Raw genomic sequence first — 17,654 nt, forward strand, 5'->3', positions numbered from 1 at the left:
CAACAGCAACTAACGTAAGGTTTTGGAAATCCATTGTCTATAAACTTAGTGTGTTTTGGCCAAATATGACCGTAGTTATACCAATTTTAATTGCTTTTTCCAGGATGTCTACTACGGGTTCGCTGAATTCGCTCTAAGTGCCCAAAATAGTTCATCCAAAATTCCCCAAATGCATTGTATCAAACACGAATTTCGTTTTTCAAATTATGTCAATCTGAAAAGAACATGTCTGAAAGACGTTTTCTTTCATACTGAGCTTTCTTCGCGTTACGTTACATACCACCAGAATGTGGTATTTAGTATCCACTGAGCCATATTTTTTCCTGTATCAGTCAATGTGTATCCTAAATTTAGAAAGCTTATATACTGATAAATAGCCTCAATTCCTTAGCACAGATTTCAATTAGCTTGTCAGTCACTAAGTCTTTGTGCTCGTTTAAAATGTTTATAAAGTTAGGAAACTGCTTGTCAAATTAACAAACATGTCGTAACATACTTGTCAGATGAGTGATCAATAACTTTTTATACAGTTTGCATTGCGAGACACCTACCAATCTTTTTGAAGCTTGCTCATAAGGATACGAAAACTTTTCACTTACTGGACTTGGGCTGTGTTTGGTGATTGGTGTTGTGACGGTACTCACGACTCCAGAGAGTACTGCACCACAGTCGATAAGCCACGCTCGAAACACTCGTAGCGCAACAGCTGTATGTGTTGACAGTACGAAATGTACTAAATATACCGAGGTTCGCCAGTGGCCGCAGATGCCAACCCATGGGCATCACGTGTGTAGATAGCGATTGGTCGATGCCTCGTTAAATACAGGACCACTGATCTACCGCGAACAGTTCCCTTCATTTCTCCGAGTCATGTGTAGTCTCCAGTTACCTCCGAGTCTACAAGCTGCAGTGTTCGTCCATTGTCACAGAGACTTAGACATCATAGGCCAGCTCTGGACTCTACATAGGCCTCACTCAGAGGCACAGTGACAGGATTTTAATGTTTTAGAGAACTGGTAATAATTTCAAACGTTTTATTGTGTTGGACATTTCACAAAAAGAAGCTTCATTTAGTTGAGTATTTCTTCATAGTTAATCAATATCATCTTATTATTAACTGTTGGGAATCTTTTTGACTGAAGCTAACCTACGTCGTCCCCCTGCATTCCCGACAACTGGAATATATTCCCGAATTCTTAACTACTCCTCAAGCTCTTTAAGTTCGGTTCATTTTGCTACTCCCACACTTGTGATAAATGAGCTGTAGTGAAACTACCTACAGAAGCATATACCTGGCTATTCACGTTGGATTGATAGCGCAACCTGTTGTCAGATGCAGCAGACTGAACGGGTCCCATGAAGCTTGCCAGTCTTGCGGAAACCCAAGCCGGCCTGCTTTAACCAGTTCTTCAGTACACATGTATTCTTGAGTCTCCGTTGCGGCGGGTTGAGCTGCTTTAATGCTTGCGGCGGAGATAAGGGGAGATAGGCTGGAAGGAGAATTTGTATCCTTCTGGCCGCACCCAGCTGATAGATGACCACTTAAAACCGATGAATTTAAAAAAAACGTATCTTCAAGAAACAGTACACTGCGCAAAATTACAGGAACACCCTGGGGTCCAGCAGCAGAAACAGTTAAAACTACAGCTCCATCTTTGTGTTACGCTGCAAGTCAATATGCTAGCCCTGTGTGTAATTCTGCCTAAGCTTAACAAGTGAATGTTGCTCTCAATGAGTCGTGTAGACTAATTACGAGATGTCTGAAACCTACATCGCGGGATCAGCTCTACCATTTATCTGGTATTGCCTCTCCAGATATCAAGCGAGAAGTAGCGCATGTAGGGAGAGGTACTAGATATCTACCTCCACTAAATCTCCATTAAATGGTCACCGTTCCCCTCCTTCAAGACTAACGTCCAGGAAATGTCACATGAGGACAAAAGTAACACTGTCCAACTGTGACTGTGTGGAAAATGATGTCTGATCACCACTAGATGATACCATAGGAAAAACTAGGACCTGGCTTCAATGAAGAATGACCTATGTGGAAAACTCTGAATAAGTTCATCACTGGGGATGCAAGGTCAAAAGGCAATTTGCAGATCTGGGGTTAGCCCACATCATCAACCCTTTGTGATAGTTTATTTTAACAAACCACGGAACACTCGTACCAATGTAGAATGTGGCCTGAAAGATGGACCTTTGCAACCTGAGGTGCGCAAGCTCTGAATCGATGTTACTGCCAAACATTCAGCTAAAGTTGCTTACATTGTTATCTTTGTCTTTATTTCTTTTTTTAACATCCTATTAATGTATGACAATGATGACTATGATCTCTAAGATGTAACATTGTCTTCAGCTTTTTTTTAATATTGGCAGTTAATTTATGAATTTTACTATGTATTTTGTATGTCGAAGTTTGACGCTTTGACACGAATAAATGAAATAAATACTGCAGCTTTCAGCCAGGAGTATGGAAGTTGGATCTGGTGGCAAAGATCACTCAACAAGTTGCATGTGATGCATTACTTTCATCTACAACAAAATTTCGTTACGATTGAACTCATGATGAAAATTCGCAGGAAAACCTATGACTCCACTATCTGTGATGTCTAATGCGGGTAGAAATGTGCGGAGAACTAATTGTAACAATTAGCTGACTTACGTAGTCAGTAAGCGCTTAAGAGTCCATAAGGCCATTGTTAGTTGATAGTGCGTCATGTATGATGTACACTGTCTCAGACGTAATTTTATCTGGCTTAATGGCTGTTCAGGGTTTTTACTGCCGTGGGTTGTAACTTTCACAGAATGTTCGATATAATATAGAAATATGACGATGTGTGTTCGAAGCAGTTTCGTCGTATAACGAATGTGTTTATGGTATCCTGACAATCTGAGCAGAATATTAAGTTTATTAGCATTTCATTGCAGCTACATTTATGAAACATCTCTTTATGGTATTATACACTGTGAGGCAAACTGAGCGTCAATAATGCACGAAAACACTCTACTGGACTTAACACTAGTTAATGGCCTTTGTACCTGATGTGTATTTCCACTGAGCAGGCCTCTGTTATAAATATTGACCTTATTAAATATCACGTGGCGTAAGTATGGGCACGGAAAGATAAAGTTGAACTGCAGAGGAATTTCTTTCGACCCGCACAATAACCAAATGCAATACAACTACGTTTGTAAACATCCATAATTTGAAAGTATCTTATTTCATAGGATGAGAAGCAATTTTTTGGTCAAATATCATTACTTTCACCTCAGTGGTTCAGAAACGCCAACTTTCATATGATGGGAACAGTTACTTTGTAGGAGGAACTCTCTTTTACTAAATGGCAAAAATGGGAGCAGGACAACACGTAACGCTCTTTTCATTGAAACTAGATGGCATTTCCCAACTTCTATTACTTAAAACTGGACTTCAGCCATTGAACAATGTTGAACTGACCACCAAGCTCCATAACTGGTTTAGGAGAGTTATGGTCAATAAATGGCTTGCGTGCCTGATTGAAGAAACATTACGTATCACAGATGTGTTGTGGCTTCGAACATCAATCGGTCGAAGTAGTCTTTCTTTCAGCGCAACTCTGTGTGGTCGCTTATAATGCTTCTCACAGCGTACAATTCAGTATTACCATCAGATCCTCTTTTCTGTGATAGTGCGACAATGGTAGCTCACATTATGTCACATAGCGCGTTCAAGAAACACAAACTTTTGCCTAATAAACTAGTTACGTCTGTTCATTATATTCTCCAGCAAAATTCAAGTATGACATGTAATTTCATAGCATGGTGATAATTACATAATAATAAAATACACTCATCGTCATAAAAAGGGCTGCATCCAGGAGGACCTGACCGATCCACTGCAAACTGTGTGGGCATGTTGCACAGCATCAGCTATACCCGTAATTACTTTTCCAGGTTCGGCTGTGCATTCGGGGAATGTGTGAGGGGCCATGAAGTTATGCCAGTCTGTTGATATAAGAGGATCCTTAACGGCCGCGGCGGCCAGTTCAACAGCGGGTAGCATCATTAGAGCATCACCTTAAAGAGCACTGTGCCTAGGAGACACGTTTGATAGCAGTTTTCCGACCTAGATGAGATCGAGAGAGCCCTACCGTGGGCTCTGTTCTTGACGGTTGTGGATACAGGAAGGCACTGTAAGTAGGCTGTTTAGGTTTTTATGTTGGTAACGCCACGTAGCGCTCTGTATGAAAATCAATGGCTGTGCTGTGTGCAGTCTGTGGCTGGTTGGCATTGTTGGAATATTCGCTGTTGTAGTGTTGGGCAGTTGGATGTGAACAGCGCGTAGCGTTGCGCAGTTGGAGGTGATCCGCCAGCAGTGGTGGATGTGAGAAGAGAGATGGCGGAGTTTTGAGAGCGGATGATCTGGACGTGTGTCCATCAGAAAGAGTAAATTTGTAAGACTGGATGTCATGAACTGATATAGAACAGCGCGTAGGGTTGCGCAGTTGGAGGTGAGCCGCCAGCGGTGGTGGATATAGGAAGAGAGATGGCGGAGTTTTGAGAGCGGATGATGTGAGCGTGTGTCCATCAGACAGAGTAAATTTGTAAGACTGGATGTCATGAACTGATATATATATTATGACTTTTGAACACTATTAAGGTATATACATTGTTTGTTCTCTATCAAAATCTTTCATTTGCTAAGTATGCATATCAGTAGTTAGTGCCTTCAGTAGTTAGAATCTTTTATTTAGCTGGCAGTATTGGCGCTCGCTGTATTGCAGTAGCTCGAGTAACGAAGATTTTTGTGAGGTAAGTGATTCATGGAAGGTATAGGTTATTGTTAGTCAGGGCCGTTCTTTTGTAGGGATTATTGAAAGTCAGATTCTGTTGCGCTAAAAATATTGTGTGTCAGTTTAGTGATGATCAGAATAAGTAAAGAGAGAAATGTCTGAGTACGCTCAGTTTTGCTCAGCTGTTTGAAAATCAAATAAAGTAAGAGGTTTATCAGCACAGTAATTCATAAATGTTTCTAAGAGGGAGTTTCAGTTGACGGTTGTGGATACAGGAAGGCACGCATGCACAATATATAGGCTCTGGGTGTCCGACATGCCCCACAAGGTGGGAGCAGCGACAGACTCCGCCACGAACGAGCGGATCCAACGTCAACGATAGGGGCCATTCAGCGGGCTATCCTGCCTTCTATGCAACATCCTGTAAGTGCTAGTACCATTGGCAGGTGGCCGCATGACGCAGGGATCACCGCTGGTCGACCGTTGCGACGTCTGCTACTCACATCCCCGCATTGTCGCGCCCTATTTGCCTGGTGTTGGCAACGGAGGACATGGGGCCCTGCAGACTGTCAGCGGATCATCTTCCGGACGAGTCTCGCGTCTGCCTTGGAGGCAACAGTCACCGGGTCCGTGTCTGGAGGCGCAGTAGAGAGTGCCACGATGAGTACCTTATGGTCTACATACAAGGCATCGCCTGATCCGTCCCTGGTCGACACTGTACGCAGTGTCATGGAGCGTGTCATCAGCACTCCACCTCCACACACCAACCTGTGGGATCTACGTACTCAGGTGCAAGCGGCATAGGATGGAGTATTACAGAACTACATCCGAGACCTGTACAACTCCATTCCGTGACCTCTGGACGCTTGTATTTCCTTCGTAGCTGAAAGTGTAATTCACAAGTGTGGTACCGTCTATCTGCCGGCCTACAGTGATCGCAGTCTGCCTTGTCTTTCTGCATGTAGTCTTTTTATGACGATGTGTGTATGTGCATACTTGAGGGTAGCGATGTACGTGCTGCATCAAACCGTTTCTTCTATTCACGATCCTTATGAGAAAAGTACATGGGTAACCGAAGAATGAATTAAGCTTTCTCGCGAACATCTGGTTCTTGAAGTTTTCTTTCATGCTTCGATGTGATAAACAATATTTTCTTCCAGCTTCGCCCACCGTCTAGTGATTTGGACTATGATGTAATAAATATTTTTATTTTCAACCAAATTAAAGTAAAGATTTAAAAATACCGATTCATTTCTCTTTAGAAACTATCTAAAAAAAATTATAGCCAAGAAGGCAATAGACCTCGCGAGCATTGTATAAGCAGTGTTCTTTACAGGTAATATTACTTGCCCAATATGAAGTTAACCAATGCAAACCTCACACAATCCCGAGCTTCACTTATATTCTTCTTAACTGCTGTTTTCAAGTACTGGAGGATGTGATTCACTGCAGTTGTGAATAGCTGATTGTGCTTAAAAACAGTACAATAGTGTAAGAATCTATCGGCTCATATGCCTAAGGAGAATTACACGAGTTTCCCTTATTGTAGGTAGCAATGACAGAGAAGGACTTCATATTGGTGAAAATTTCAGTAACTGTCAAAATTATTCTTAAACGTATCCCTATGTAGTATACTTCACAACTATTTGGATCTGTTTTGTAGTCAACCAATAACTTCTGGATTCTTCGTAAAACAAAAATATTTCTCTTTATCCTTATAGTTTTGAAAAATTAATGTTTCGTCGACTAATGGCTTGGAGCTTCATTAACCACCAGGTATTCAGAGTACTTAAAGTACAGACTTACGTGTCACAGCGGATCAGACATCTGCATGTTTGTATTAAACGAGGACTAATCTTTTAATGTTTCTGATAATCTATCTTGCATAATGTGGTCTTAAAAGTGAATATCCGAAATTGATATGAGTCTATTCTTTGTAATGGTAAATAAGCCTTGGTATCTGCTGCCCTGCATCAGATGTTTTATAATGGACTTTATTTTCACCTTAACGGCAAGACACCATGTCACTTTTTAACTATCACTGAACACATATCTATATTCAGAATCCTACCAAGTATCATTTTCTGGAAAGAAGATGCACGTGGACAGAAAAAGATGCTTTTTGTGCCAATAAGACATTGGATATTATGAGACTTAAATAATTTAAAACCGTAAACATTAGCATTATTCTCTTTAAATTACACTTTGGAAAAATAACTGTTATATTAACATCTCAGTCTTTAATGTAGCCATATTGTAATAGAATTGTCTGAGATCTGCAATTTCCTTATGAAACACATCTTTATCCTGATTCTTCCGAAGTAGCCTCATGACTTATAATTACTCCAAATAGAAATCACGTGTAGAGAAAATGTGATGAAGTTTTTATTTTCCATAAACATAACACATGTGTTTAATTTTAAGAAAGGGGTCTCTTGACACCAGTGTCTACTCATATCCAGACATTAGACTAGCAAAATATTGCATTATGTCCTGTAATAAAAACTCCAAAGGTTGGCATCTGAAACTGCTACAAACTCTCCTACTGTATACTCTGTTTTTTTGTCATTACGACAGTAATTCATTTGTCTTTTTTATTACAAATGTTGTATCAGTGTCGCTAGGTCCTTTGGCGTGTTCTTACGTCCACATGGCTGACTTGACTGAAGCCTGTAATTATTTCTCGTAAACAGAATTGGATTCTAGTTAGGCGTGAGAAAGTGTTTATGGTTTTTATGGTGTTTAGGGATTTTAATGTTTTCAGACATTCATCCAGTGCCACTTTTGCGCTATACAGTAGGTACTCATTACTTGTATAGTGTAAAACCATGATGCTTGAAATAGGGTTCTGCGTGTACTTTTAATAGCAATAAACAGTCCTCTTTTGTTATTATGATTAGCCAGTCTGATGATGATATCAAATCGAAACTCTGAAAATAATAAACGTTACTGTAACTGCTTTTACCATTTAAAGACGTTTTTTCTGTATCTTCTACATGTCTTTTACCTATCCTATTGCAACACAGTGTGAAAACTGAACAAAACCTTTGCCAATTCACCCATGCAATACATTCACTTTCAGTTGCTTACAGCAATATATTTTTTGTCTCTGGTTTTAATAAGAACATTAGATTTTATAACTTTCAAGTTCTTCCGATGGTAGGGGTAAAAGTAGAAAATGTTTTTTAGGAAATGTTTTATTCATATCTGACTTTAATTATATTTACATTATATAAGGATGTCACGAAAAAATCATATTCACTTACTGTCATTTATATTGCTGATAATGTTAGCCTTATTCCCAGCATTGTTCTTTAGCGATGTAGAGTACTAATCACCATATATTATTGCTCTGCTACATATAAATACTACAACGCTGACATGCATTCACTTTTCTTACAACATTTTGTCTATTGTTAACACGAGTGCATTTCTAAGTTTATCACTGTGTTAAATCAACTAAATATTTGTCTATAATTTCGGATAAGACAAACGAAAATGATTGTTTATAGTTATAAACAAAATGTTTTTGGTAATATGTTCCTTTTTCACAAACTGGAAGGAAATAGATATTTTTTTCACTACAAAACTCAATAAAATTACTGAAGAAGAATCACAACTTGCAGCAACTTGAGCTTTTTTTTATATTCCTTAGAAATTCCCTCCAACAGTCTGAGGGAAACTAATTATTCCCAGTAAGTGCACCAGCTGATGAACGTGATAACATATTGTTTATGAAATGGACTAGAAGCCTGGAGACATAGACATCTTGTGACATACCGGTACTAAACATGTTGCACTGAAATATAATACACATGTTTATTTCTTTTTATTAAAAATTCCTTTACGCAATTTTACTCTCAATGAAACGACCTCCGACAGTAAACCTTTACTTCGAGGAAATATCGCATCTTCTGTTTAACGGCCACGGTTACATTTCAGTGGTACAGTGGTTACCATTGAGAATATCGTGTCTTTCTGCTTTTCTTAGGTGTTCTACTGATATGTACAAGCACCTGTTTGTTTCATTCGGATAATTACAGAATTAACGCTACATTATTTAAAAAATATATCTCATAATTTAGACAATAATGTGATTTAATCTGTTCTACTATCTTTTTCTTGGAGCATTTTCAGCCAACTACTAGCATACCAAAAATAAATAATGTTATTTTATCTAATGGCAATATAACAGGCAGCGAGCAAATCAAATGAACTAAACCAAGCTTTCACACTTTCCGTCTTACATTGCTGGAATTGCCTATCACTCATTATCAGCATTATTCTCGTGAACAGAACACAAGATACCAGTCATAAACTTATAATTAAGCTACAAGCTTCTCAGATAAATCCTACATACAGTAGGAATATGGCAACCTGCACTCCACAACGATTAGTAGCTACGGTGGATTAAATGGGAGATCATTCTCAAACGTCCGCGCAGGAGGGATTTTTAGTTCTCGTTTCGTTACTCCCTCTTGACGCACAGCGGAATTGTCCGACAGGCTGGTGCACTGCTATTGCTACTGCATAATGTTTGTTGATACTGCCAGTAGTCCAAGTCACTGCACAGTGTCGCGGCGGTTCACGGTGTTGTGGGGGCAGCCAGGACGCCGGAGACGGTCTGCGGGACCGTCGGCGGCGGCTGCTGCTGCTGCTGCTGCTGCGGGGGCGGTGCTGTCGTCTCCTCGTCATCTTCATCGATGGGCACGGTGCTGTGGTTGTAGAGGCCCTGCGCCATCAGCTGCAGCGCCAGCGGGTTCTTCTGGCCGCTGGCCTTCTTGATCTTGGCGCGCTTGTTCTGGAACCAGATCTTGATCTGCGCCTCGTTGAGGCCCAGCTCCCTGGCCAGCTCCTGGCGGCGGCGCTCAGTCAGGTATCTGTTCTCGGTGAACTCGTGCTTCAGCCGCGCCAGCTGCTCGCCGCTGAACGCCGTGCGCGGCCGCTTCTCCTCCGGCTTCTTGTCTTTGCGCTTCAGCCGTCGCGACCGAGGACCTGCAACAAGGGGAAACAACTTGTAAAGGAAATGCTGAGTTTTACCAGGGCGCGAGACTTCATAAAAAATCTGATAAGGCACGCCCTTATCGTTGGAAACATTTATAAATGCTTCAAATGGCTCTAAGTACTATGGGACTTAACATCTGAGGTCATCAGTCCCCTAGACTTAGAACTATTTAAACCTAACTAACCTAAGGACATCACACACATCCATGCCCGAGGCAGGATTCGAACCTGCGATCGTGGCAGCCGTGTGGTTGCAGACAGAAGCGCCTAGAACCGCTCGGCTACCACGGTCGGCGGAAACATTTATAAGGACCTCAGCAAACGAAGCCTTCACCTGCAGGGACCACATGAATGTAGTAATTCATGTACAGATAAACCTCTAAAGAACGTTTTACATTTGATTTATTTGACTAGTTTCACTCATATACATTATCTGATCAAAAGCAGCCAATCACCCTATATAACTAGGAATTCATCACTAGCTGTCACGAAATGCGTACCCCCGGGTATAAAACTAGACGGGAAGTATTGTAGAGATGTCCGCAGCTCGTGGTCGTACGGTAGCGTTCTCGCTTCCCACGCCCGGGTTCCCGTGTTCGATTCCCGGCGGGGTTAGGGATTTTCTCTGCCTCGTGATGACTGGGTGTTGTGTGATGTCCTTAGGTTAGTTAGGTTTAAGTAGTTCTAAGTTCTAGGGGACTGATGACCATAGATGTTAAGTCCCATAGTGCTCAGAGCCATTTGAACCATTTTTTTTATTGTAGAGATGCAGTAACAGAAGAATGGGTCGATCAACACAGCTGAGTGACTTCGAGCATGGACCTGCCGATGGATGTAACCTGAGTAACAATTCCATCAAGGACGAAACGATTCTGATGCTGGCTAAGCCGCCTGTGTGTGAAATGATAGCGAAGAAACGCAAAGAAAAAACAACAGTAAACCAAGACCAAGAGACCTCATGTACTGACGGAAAGAGACCGTAGAGCATTCCAGAGAGTGGCTGCAAATAATCACACGAAACCAGCGGAGGGAATCAGTCGTGAGTTCCAAAGTGCTACTAACAGCCTATTTAGCACAACCCCTCGACGAGCTGTACAGTCCTTACATAAAATGGCAATACCATGTAATTAGAACATATCCATAAATAAAACTAAAGTTATGGCATTTTGAGGAAATGAATATCTTTCAAGGAGACCACACAAAAAACGGTTCAAATGGCTCTTAGCACTATGGGACTCAACTTCTGAGGTCATCAGTCCCCTAGAACTTAGAACTACTTAGACCTAACTAACCTAAGGACATCACACACATCCATGCCCGAGGCAGGAATCGAACCTGCGACCGTAGCGGTCTCGCGGTTCCAGACTGTAGCGCCTAGAACCGCACGGCCACTCCGGCCGGCGAGACCACACAGCAATCGGATTTTTTGTAATTGTTTATATTTATGTTATGTGAAGTTCAGAACTTAAATATCAACGACATGGAGCAGAGTAATATTTGACGGTGATTTTAACTGTTTTATTAACAAAAAAACCTAAAGAAAAATTTAAACATACGTATGGCACTCGAATATATGGTTAGAAATTTAAATATGATTGACACGTGCGAGGCAACAAATACAGACTCATTACTAGACATCTGCATCACTAGTCATTCAGCGAGCAGAATATACCGGATATACGTCTCACAAGACGTATTACGTAACGTCACTACGTCAGAAATCTGGCTTGTAAATTTCTCCAATCATTATATTATTTATACACTGAAGCGCCAAAGAAACTTTTATAGGCATGCGTATTCAAATACAGAGATATATGAACAGGCACAATACGGCGCTGCGGTCGACAACGCCTATATAAGACAACAAGTGCCTGGAGCAGTTGTTATATCGGTTACTGCTGCTACAATGGCAAGTTATCAAGATTTAAGTGAGTCTGAACGTGGTGTTATAGTCGGCGCACAAGCGATGGGACACAGCCGCTCCGAGGTAGCGATGAAATGGGGTTTGTTCCGTATGACCATTTCAAAAGTGTACCGTCAATGTCAGGAATCCGGTAAAACATTGAATCTCCGACATCGCTCCGGCCGGAAAAAGATACTGCAAGAACGGGACCAACGACGACTGAAGAGAATCGTTCAACGTGACAGAAGAGCAGCCCTTCCGCAAATTGCTGCAGATTTCACTGCAGGGCCATCAACAAGTGTCAACGTCTAGACCATTCAACGAACATAATCGATATGGCCTTTCAGAGCTGAAGGCACACTCGTGTACCCTTGGTGACTGCACGACACAAAGCTTTACGCCTCGCGTGGGCCCGTCAACACCGACATTGGACTGTTGATGACTGGAAACATGTTGCCTGGTCTGACGGGTCTCGTTTCAAATTGTATCCAGCGCATGGACGTATGGAGTCAACCTCATGAATTCATGCGTCCTGCATGTCAGCAGGGGACTGTTCAAGCTGGTGGAGGCTCTGTAAGGGTGTGTGGCTTGTGCAGTTGGAGTGATATGAGACCCCTGATATGTCTATATATCACTCTGACATGTGAGACGTACGTAAGCATCCTGTCTGATCACCTGCATTCATTCATGTCCATTGTGCATTCCGGAGGACTTGGGCAATTCCAGCAGGAAAATGCGACACACGTCCTGAATTGCTACAGAGTGGCTCCAGGAACACTCTTTTGAGTTTAAACACTTCTGCTGGCCACCAAACTTCCCAGACATGAGCATTATTGAGCATGTCTGGGATGCCTTGCAACGTGCTGTTCAGAAGAGATCACCACCCCCTCGTACTCTTACGAATTTATGGACAGCCCAGCAAGATTCATGGTGTCAGTTCCCTCCAGCACTACTTCAGACATTTGTCGAGTCCATGCCACATCGTGTTGCGACACTTCTGCGAGCTCGCGGGGGGCCTACACGATATTAGGCAGGTATACCAATTTCTTTGGCTCTTCAGTGTATTACCAGACTCAGTTTACAAACAACTTTCTGTGGGAAAGGATACCATACTGAGACACCAGGAATTAAGAATTATGGCGCTGGAAACATGGAAGGCTTGCGTCACTACGTGACGTGCTGACCGAAGCAGACAACAGTTCTCTCCGCGACAAATTTGAAGAAGAGTAAATATATGAAGCCCGAAAGGATAGTCAACAGCAGTACAATACTCGCTGAATTTTACCTCATTTATTGGGATATACTGAAAGAGGATCTAATTAACGAATTCAGTGATGCATGGAATGTCCAATTACCAAACCTGCGCAGTCCCTGGACGCAGTATAACCGACACCTTGTGTAACTACCGTGGCATATTAGCTATTACAGATATTTGAAAACCATGGGAATTTGTAACATCTGTCGATCTTTCGAAAGCTTTCGACCGGGTCTTCCACAGTTTTATACTAAAAGAAGAGCGGAAATGTATCTGCAACAAATTCTCCCAAATTTTCATAGTCATTTTGCAAGGACCTCAGTCCAAAATCGTGATCAAGTGGGCCATTCGATATAAAGCGGTCAGTCTGTCAGGGTTTCCCACTATCGATGGCCATGTATGCCTCTTCCAAGGAAACTTAACAGCTCATTCCCACAGAAATTCGTATGTCGAGCGCTTGTAGATGATCTAAGAATGTCTGTGTCAGCATAAGGCCAGATATCCCGCCGGCCTGGGTGACCGAGCGGGTCTGGGCGCTACAGTCTGCAACCGCGCGACCGCTACGGTCACAGGTTCGAATACTGCCTCGGGCATGGATGTGTGTGATGTCCTTAGGTTAGTTAGGTTTAAGTAGTTCTAAGTTCTAGGGGACTGATGAGCACAGAAGTTAAGTCCCATAGTGCTCAGAGCCATTTGAACCATTTGAACTTACTGGGCGGCAACAGGAGCCATCATGAACTATATACAATCCAAGATCATGAACTTAGGGAAAGTTTACCGCTGAAAGAACAACGATGGTTACGAACAGCAACCAAGATATGAGGTTTAGGGCAAGACCTGGTTTCAGGCCTACAAAGGGTGCAAACTTTCAGCTGGCGATTAATGTTGAACAAAGTTAGGGCTAGAATACAGCTAAATTCCAAGCGATGTCTCGATATGATACAGGAAGTAAAACTAGTGAACGAGGTCATATTATCCAAAGTGTATTCTATACCGTCCATTTTGATAGTACGAGCGCCAATAACCAAAAGTCTATTAGGAGTGAGAGGATATTCCGCATATTTTCGAGGTGAAATACAGCACGCTAACATTACCCATTGAAGAATGTAGGATGGGATTAATAGCTACTGGCGCAAAGTGCAAAACATTAGTAGTTCACAGTGTTCTTAAAAAATCAAAATTCAGCCCTAACAACCTAACATGTATGGTTCTAAAAGTAGTTCACCCTGAAAGGCGAGTGGCACCCGTTAATATTGGTAAAATACATTCAAAGCTCAGCTTTTTCAAAACCAACACAGTCGAGAACAGCTACGTAACCCAGGAAGACAAAATGTGCAACGCAAAGAAATATTACTAACATATTAAGAAACGTTCAGCTGTTAACAGAATGGAAACTAAATACCTTCATGTCAGCTGTCATGAGGTGTGGAAGATGATTCATAACAAACAGCTTACATAATGCATGACATAACATATAGTTTACATCAAGTATGGGGACAAAATGGGACAAGGTCGTCAATGAAACGATTACAAAGCGCAATACTATATACATCTTGCGCATTCACCGCCTTTTGATGAGCGTAATGAAGAGGACACGTTTATATACAGTTTCAAATGTCGCCATCCACGAGCTGTCTGGAATTGGGCTCAATTGCGTACTGTACCGCTGTATAACAAGATACAAGTTTTGACACCACACCAACAGCTGTATCCCGGCCGGAAAAGCAATATGGTAATCTGGCTATCGAGACAATTCGTTCTTACATGATAACGTCAGACACACCGCGTTTAACGGAAGTTAAACATTACACGATATGCTGCAGAACAAACGAAATTATGAAAGCACTTGCTGCATCTGGCGCATTAAGACCAGTGTATACATTGCATAATTCACTCCTTTCATTCGTAATTAAGATTAATGCTTTTTGTAATTATGCTCCTTATATCTGAAATGCACCTTACGATCTGGAAGTAGGATACAGGTTATAAGAACAAAATATGCTATGACGAAGGAGAAGAAATTTCTTTTATTTGCTCGTATTTCTCTGATTTTCCTGAAAGACAAACAGGAAACTCAGTTTCTATAGACGACAGCTGATTGGATTTATACAAAATATCAGAATTCTTCCCACATATGAAGAAGAATTTTTAGAAGGTAGAGAGGCATAAAGGATTTCAAAAGAAGGAGAGAGTACTTTACATTTTAAGGATGAAGGAATATACTATCATCAAAATGGACTTTGCTGTATTATTACTTCTCCTTTTCAGTTTCACGAAATGAAAAATTTTCATTATCATTTACCTCACAGTTAAGAAGAAATTTAATTTAAATAAATAACAAAAAAGAAGAAATTATCACATCAAATCAAATAAAACGCATTAGTCACTTTCTTCCGTTTTCCAGGAGCATTACTATGTTTCAACAAACAACATAAGGGCATAGAAGCCAGGCCGATACGACAGCTTAAGGTGAGAGAATGGCAGAGCTATAACCGGGAGGGAAGGAGGGAAAAAAGTGGTAGAACGCTTGTCTGCGACGTGGGCGGCTTGGGTTCTATTCCTGACCAAAGCTAATTTTAAACAGTAGTGCATGTTCGACAAACATTTCTGTGAAGCGTAAATTACATAAAGGAGGGAAAAAAATCGGTAACTCTCGAGTCCGGTAATCACTGGTTCGAGTACCGTTTTGGTTATTAGTGTTTTCGTTTTTTATCGCTCAGTTTGAATGCCCACATAATTTAAATATTATATTCATCAAATATATGATTAGCACATATCCAATTGTCATTTTTATGAAAATTGCACATCTTTTTTACAGCTACATGCTGCAAACAAAAACCCAGTTTCCATTGCGAACACAAATTCTTAATAAATGAGTGTCTAATTTTAAAAAATTATAAATTAAATTTGTTTTCATCTTCATTTATTTTATTTTTCACAGATAAGTCAGAAGAAATTAGACCATTGTTAAAAATTTACTGCAGCCCAGAACAGAACTAAGGCCTCCACGAGCAATGTAAGCACTCTACCATAGACACACGCTGCCCCTTCGAACCAATGATCTTATATTAGGACATTAAAGGCAATAGGGAAACGTCAAAGTCGATTTTCTCAAGAATTTTTGAGTACCAACGGATCATGCACCACCGCAGCACGCGTGCACCAACATGTCTGAGGGCGGCGGCAAACAACCACTTCTAACGATGTTATGAACTGACTCTCCGTGTGAATCTTGATGGACTTCATATGTTTACTAGTTAGATTTATCTATACCTTAATAGATTATCTCAAGAGCAATGACGTCTCAACATCAAGCTATCTGCATTGGTCTGTCTCAACATCGTATCATATATTTGAGTCCTGTTTTGGGTTTGAACGCTGCACAGTGTATGCATTTGTGTATAAGAAATAGTTCTGTGACAAACAAATTTGTGTCATACGTACTGCAAAGTCCTCCAGGGTTGGTGTGTGGATTTATTACCAGTGTAAGGAATTTGCATAAAACTTCCTGGCAGATTCTCATTCTGGAATTTGCATAAAGTCTCTAAATACTGTTGTTTACGTATATGTGTTAGCAAATGGTTCCTTCTGGTTCAACATAAATCTGTCCGAGACTTTTGCTAATAAGCGCTTGCAACGTTAATGAGATAGCATTGTTGATCACGTTCGTTTTGCTGTTAGCCAATGTGGAGTAAGCCACCAGATTTCAGCTCTATGCTGCCTCAAGCTAACTGAAGCGAGAAATAAAAGTAAAACTAAAATAAGAACCAAACGTTTCAGACATTCTTGCTACGCACTTATGTAATCTAGTCACTGTTCCGAACGTACCTGTCTTGTCGAATGTGCTTCATGTATACTAGCACCAAGGCCTCAACAAATACACTACTGACCATTAAAATTGCTACACCACGAAGATGACATGCTACGGACACGAAATTTAACCGACAGGACGAATATGTTGTAATATGCAAATGATTAGCTTTTCAGAGCATTCTCACAAGGTTGGCGCCGGTGGCGACACCTACAACGTGCTGACATGAGGAAAGTTTCCAACCGATTTCTCATGCCAGCCGGAGTGGCCGTGCCGTTCTAGGCGCTACAGTCTGGAGCCGAACGACCGTTCCGGTCGCAGGTTCGAATCCTGCTTCGGGCATGGATGTGTGTGATGTCCTTAGTTTAGTTAGGTTTAATTAGTTTTAAGTTCTAGGCGACTGATGACCTCAGAAGATAAGTCGCATAGTGCTCAGAGCCATTTGATTTCTCATACACAAACAACAGTTGACCGGCGTTGGCTGGTGAAACGTTGTTGTGATGCCTTGTATACGGAGGAGAAATGCGTACCATCACGTTCCGACTTTGATAAAGGTCGGATTGTAGCCTATCGCGATTGCGGTTTATCGTATCGCGACATTGCTGCTCGCGTTGGTCGAGCTCCAATGGCTGTTAGCAGAATATGGAATCTGTGGGTTCAGGAGGGTAATACGGAACGCCGTGCTGGATCCCAACGGCCTCGTATCACTAGCAGTCGAGATGACACGCATCTTATCCGCATGGCTGTAACGGATCGTGCAGCCACGTCTCGATCCCTCAGTCAACAGATGGAGACGTTCGCAAGACAACAACCATCTGCACGAACAGTTCGCCGACGTTTGCAGCAGCATGGACTATCAGCTCAGAGACCATGGCTGCGGTTACCCCTGACGCTGCATCACAGACA

General features: G+C 41.6%; 1 protein-coding gene across 1 annotated transcript in view; it reads right to left on the reverse strand.

The window, feature by feature from the left end:
• Positions 1-8,010: 8,010 nt before the first annotated feature.
• Positions 8,011-17,654, reverse strand: part of LOC126249752 (homeobox protein engrailed-1a-like) — a 153,315-nt gene continuing 143,671 nt past the window's right edge. The window contains exon 2 of the mRNA XM_049951433.1: positions 8,011-9,770. Coding sequence (XP_049807390.1) covers positions 9,361-9,770 — 410 coding nt within the window. The 3' untranslated portion in view covers positions 8,011-9,360. The remainder of the gene's footprint in view (positions 9,771-17,654) is intronic.

The sequence above is a fragment of the Schistocerca nitens genome, chromosome 3 (assembly GCF_023898315.1).
Source record: "Schistocerca nitens isolate TAMUIC-IGC-003100 chromosome 3, iqSchNite1.1, whole genome shotgun sequence".
Taxonomy (NCBI): Eukaryota; Metazoa; Arthropoda; class Insecta; order Orthoptera; family Acrididae; genus Schistocerca; species Schistocerca nitens.